A 5,246-nucleotide genomic window follows, 5' to 3' on the forward strand; every position below is an offset into this window, starting at 1 on the left:
TGGGGTGGGCCCGAGGAACTGGCTTCCTCTCCTTGAATCTCTAGCAACAATGACCCGGAAGGACATGGAGGCTGGGTCTGTCACCCCAGAGCCCTGGCTTCTGCCTGATGAGACCCTTTGCTATCTGTTTCTAAACAATTATTTATTTTAACTGTTATTAAATGGACACAGTTCAGTGTCTTCCTCATTTACCCCTGCCGGTCCATTTTTCTTCCCTCCTGGCCCCGTCCACCGAGTGGGTACTCAGAGGGTAACTAAAGCCCCAAATTCCTTTCCTGAGGTTGAGTGGGTCCTGCAGTGGTGGGGTGGGGCTTGAACACGTGGGCTCTGCAGAGCCATCAGGCCTGGGTCTCTACCTTTCTATGGGAGGCAGCTAAAGTCCCAGGCAGCCCCCCCCCATCTTTGTTATTACTTTGACCGTTTGGACAACACCATCTCTGCCTGAGGTTAATCCCCAGGAATGACCCCCCTGCACCAAGAGAGACAGTCACTGCCACAACAGACCTTCCCAGCATCCCAGCATGGACCTGCCTTTTCCCCAATAGGGACCCAGGGCTGTGAAGCCAAACTGGAGACTTAAACTCCCATTCAGAGCCAGGAGCCGCCAGGCTCCACTGGGTGGAGGGGACTGGGCACCAGCAGCTTCTGGAAGAACCAGACTTGGACTAGGCTCAGGGTCTCACTTGTAAACCTGAGCCCACCCAGGGTCCACCGGGCAGTCACCAGGCCTTCCGCGACTGGTCTTCGGGTCACCAAACAAGTCAGGGAGTGTGTTCCATCCATTGCTGACCACAGTCCCTCCCCCAGACTCATATGGAGAATTTCTTGTCCGTATCAGCTATTAATCGTGTTTATTACAGTGAGCAACATCACCCTGGGGGAGGGGGACACAACTTCACAGAAACTCAAGCAGGAGCTGTAGACAGCCACTGAAGATCACACGACCTCATCCGTCACTGGCATTGGGTTAACCTGGGGTCCTCCAGCCGAGGCTGCCTCCTCTTCACCCTCGCTCGGCTTCTTCCGGACCTCTGCGGGTGGCCGGGGCGGGGGGTTGGTAGGTGGCTGCTTGATGGTGCCTCCGACCTGCGGCCGCTCCTTGGGTTTAGGCTCAATGGGAGTCCACTGCTCACCTCGGATGGCTGCCTGGGGCAGAAAGGGGCTATGTTATGGTTCATGCTGCTTACTGTCCCCAGGGACTCAAAGTGGACATGGGTCGGGGCTGGAGAGATGGCTCAGTGGTTAGGAGCACTGACTGCTCTTCCAGAGGTCCTGAGTTCAACACCCAGCAACCACATGGCAGCTCACAACCATCTGTAATGGGATCTAATGGCCTTTTCTGGTGTGTCTGAAGACAGGAACAGTGTACTTATATACGTACAATAAATAAACAATTCTTTAAAAAAAAAAATGCTGGGCAGTGGTGGAGCACGCCTCCCAACACTTGGGAGGCAGAGGCTGGCAGATTTCTGAGTTCGAGGCTAGCATGGTCTACAGAGTGAGTTCCAGGACAGCCAGGCCTATACAGAGAAACCTTGCCTCAAAAAAACAAAAACAAAAACAAAAACAAAAACAAAAAAGTGGACATGGGTCTTAATCCCATGATGGGTGTGGCTTACATTAACTGACTGGCCCAAGGCCACACAGTCAGGATCTGGGGCTGCCTGACACCACAACCAAGCTATGTGGCCATGCCAGGAGGGCCCTGCAGTAGAGGAAGCAGAGAACCCCTGGGCTTTATAAAAGTTCCAGAAGCACTTCCAAGTGCAGATTCTATGACCCACAGAGCTTCTAGGTTCCCTCCAAAGGCTACCCACCTATGTTACAGCCTTGGTAAGGCGGCTGCCAAGCATGCTATAGGAAGCATCTAGGCTGAAGAATGCAAGCAGAGAACTTGCTGGAAATCCCTTCCACCCCCACATCCATAGCAGCTGGCTCTGTGAATCCGGGAACGTGCATTTAAATTTGGTATCTCCCCCGGCAGTGGTGATGACTCACGCCTTTAATCCCAGAACTCGGGAGGCAGAGACAGGTGGATCTCTGTGAGTTCGAGGCCAGCCTGGTCTACAGGTGAGTTCCAGGACAGCCAAAGCTACACAGAGAGACCCTGTCTCAAAAAGCCAGAACGAATCAATTGACGGATTGATTTCGTATCCCACAATGCTTGAGAGATAGAAGGTCTGCATGCAGCACAGCACACACCTGCGGCTGCACCTTCCAACCAACAAGCCAGAAGACTCATTTATCCAGATGGTAAGGGTGGAGCTGGCCGAAGAGGACACAGGGAGATATCTATATGACCTTAGAACAGAGAAGACTTGTAATGAACACAAACTAGGCTGGCTGAAGCAGCACATATCTGTCATCCCAGCATCAGGAGACAGAGGACGGAGGACCAGGAGGACCAGGAGTTCAAAGCCATCTTCAACTACAGAGCCAGTTTGAGGCTAGTCCAGGCTACACGAGACCCTGCTCTTCCTCTCAAAATAAAAATATAAATAAATAAAATAGGTGCTTCTGTGTCATGCGCTCTTGGGAAGTCCACCTAACACCACCCAAACTCAGGCAGGCTTGGGTGAACCATGGGCCCACACGGAGGCTTGGAGGTATGACCCGGACCAGCCACGCTGCCTCTCCGAGCCACAGTACAGCTTCATCAGGGAAGTGCCCAGGATACAGCAGAGGAGCGTTCGACAGGACCGAGGAAGCTGCTCCGAGAGCCACGAGCACCAAGGGTACGAGGGTGGGTGCGGGAGGGAGGCAGACCGTCGAGGACAGCCACTTACCAGCAGGTAGATCCCACTGGCAATGGCCAAGCACACGGTCCCCAGGATGGTGGCCAGGAGGAAGCCCGCAGGCACCGACAGCCTTGAGGAATGTCAGGAGGAAGCAAAGAGACAGCAGTCAGAGGGCATCTGGTCACAAGGTCTCATGGGAGATTCCATCCCCGGGGGCCCGGGACGAGGGATGAGCAAAGGCTAGCCCTGATCAGGTCCAGCTTGGGTTTTGTAGAAGCTGCTCTCCGTGATGATGTGTCCTTTGATTCAAGCCTCAGACATCTTGCTGGGAAAAAGGCCTGAGCTGGATCGTGGTCACATGGGTGTGTCCCCAAACTGCCGGTGTAACAAGCCCAGTGCCTGCGGCTCAGGTGCTAGGCTTGGTGTGCACTGCAGGTTTGGGGCCTCTCTAAAAGCTTTTCTTTTTCCTTTTCCCTTTTTAAGATTTTTGTTTGTTTGTTTGTTTTATGTGAGTACACTTTCGTTGTCTTCAGACACACCAGAAAAGAGGGCATCTGATCCCATTACAGAGGGTTGTGAGCCACCATGTGGTTGCTGGGAATTGAACTCAGGACCTCGGGAAGAGCAGTCAGTGCTCTTAACCGCTGAGCCATCTCTCCAGCCCCAAAGCTGAGCTTTTCTATCTGGATAAACTTCAATGAAGAAGAAGCTTGGCTGGCTGGGTGATGCCTTCCTGTCCAAGCTACAGACCTATGGGGTGTCTCCTTCTAGTCTCCTGTTACCCTGGGGATGGACAGAGGGACTCACAGGAAATGGAGGACAGCCCGGACGTAGTAATTCCTGGTGAGGGGCCCGAACAGCTTCACCACGGAGGTCAGGTACTTCTGTCCACTAGACGGTGGGAAGACAAAAACGTCAGAGGACCAGCACCAATCACACCTAGAAGCCCTTGTCACTCCTTATCTGTCCCCTTCCAGGGTTCTAGGTCCTTTTCCTCCTGGGCACATGAGCCCGGCAGCTGGGCAGGCCTTAGGCTGGGTGCTCTGCATGCGTCAGGTCCCCAGGCCTCTCTGGTAGGAATGGCTTACCATCGTTCCATGGTGGAGCCCTTTTTCCTCTTTCCCCGGGGGTACTCCAGCAGACAGATGAGAACACCTGCAGCGCTGCGGTGAGGTTAAGGAGAGCCACGCTAGGCCTAGGTTGCTGCCCCTGACCTACCCTCTGCCTCTTCTGTTCTCAGGCCCTGGCCTGGGAGTCTACCGTGCAGCAGGGTGGGGCAGAGGGGTAATGGACTCCAGTCCAAGCCTTGGCATCTTCGGCCTCAGTTCCACATTTGCCTGAAACCCATCTGTGGCCTTTGGCAAGTGGGCATCCAGCCGTGGGCCTTGGCTTCTAAAACTGCAGACGGAGCTGGTCCTGCCTCTGGAGACTGGGGTCAAACAGCCTATGCGTAGCGCTCTGTGAACTGACATGCTTGTCCTGAAAGCGCTCCCATCACCCCACCTTCCTGGTGCCCAGTAGAAGGATACATAGAGTAGGCGCCGAAATACCACTGCGTGAAGCGTCCGGCGGTAGCCACGATGCCCCCTGTGATGAGGACTAAGGATGGAGAGAGGTGGTTAGGATGTGCCACCTGCTGCAGGTGTGAGCCAGCTTGAGCTTGCCCCAGGCCTGGGACCATCTCCAACTCTCTGCCTCCTGGAGCAGAGCCCTGTGCAGCAAGGGGTTCAGGGACAGAGAGGACACTGGGGGAGGTAGCCGCAGTAAGCTGAGCTCCACCGTAGCTGTCTAGTGCTACACCCTGGTTGGAACGTCAACTCTTTTCAGCTGTGCGGTTACTTCCTGGTCCTTTTGTAAGCAGCAACTCTGGGTTCCATCCCTGTCGGGGGGAGGGGGGGGTTGTGATAGGGTTTGGGAGGGTACAGCTGGGCACTGATGACATTATACCTTCAATCCCAATACTCAGGAGACAGAGGCAGGCAGATGTCTGTGAGTTCAAGGCCAACCTGGTCTACAGAGGGACTTCCAGGACATCAAGGGCTGCAGAGAAAGCCTGTTTGGGGGAGGAGGGGCGGGGGAGGGGAGTAGGAGGAGGGAGAGGGGAGCTTTCCTGCAGTACAACACTACCCTCACCCCCACTAATGTCTCAGGCAGCCCGTCCAAGACTGCATTACAGTAGAATTACACAAGCGTTATGCTTGGGTGCCCCTCACCCCCACCCCAGAACCACACAATGGACAACCTCCCTCATTTCAGGAAGTTCTTGTCTCTGTGTCTTTAGCTCAGATGAAGTTGAAGTGATGTGCTCTGTAAACAATCAGGGGCTCACTCTGTTTTTGTTGTTGCTATCGGCTGGTCTGGAACTCCTCCTCTCCCCATGTGTTTGGGTTGCAGGCATGGGCCACCACACCCTTCTTTTTTTTTCTTCTTCTTCTTCTTCTTCTTCTTCTTCTTCTTCTTCTTCTTCTTCTTCTTCTTCTTCTTCTTCTTCTTCTTCTTCTTCTTCTT

The 5,246-nt window shown here is 54.0% G+C and overlaps 1 protein-coding gene across 1 annotated transcript in view; it reads right to left on the minus strand.

Annotated features, from left to right (window-relative positions):
- Nucleotides 1–834: 834 nt before the first annotated feature.
- LOC110337603 (cytochrome b-245 light chain) overlaps nucleotides 835–5,246 on the minus strand; it is an 8,924-nt gene continuing 4,512 nt past the window's right edge. The window contains exons 2-6 of the mRNA XM_021220602.2: nucleotides 4,268–4,337; nucleotides 3,827–3,901; nucleotides 3,546–3,629; nucleotides 2,787–2,868; nucleotides 835–1,146 (exon numbers count right to left, since the gene is read on the minus strand). Coding sequence (XP_021076261.1) covers nucleotides 937–1,146; nucleotides 2,787–2,868; nucleotides 3,546–3,629; nucleotides 3,827–3,901; nucleotides 4,268–4,337 — 521 coding nt within the window. The 3' untranslated portion in view covers nucleotides 835–936. The remainder of the gene's footprint in view (nucleotides 1,147–2,786; nucleotides 2,869–3,545; nucleotides 3,630–3,826; nucleotides 3,902–4,267; nucleotides 4,338–5,246) is intronic.

This window comes from Mus pahari, chromosome 20, assembly GCF_900095145.1.
Source record: "Mus pahari chromosome 20, PAHARI_EIJ_v1.1, whole genome shotgun sequence".
Taxonomy (NCBI): domain Eukaryota; kingdom Metazoa; phylum Chordata; class Mammalia; order Rodentia; family Muridae; genus Mus; species Mus pahari.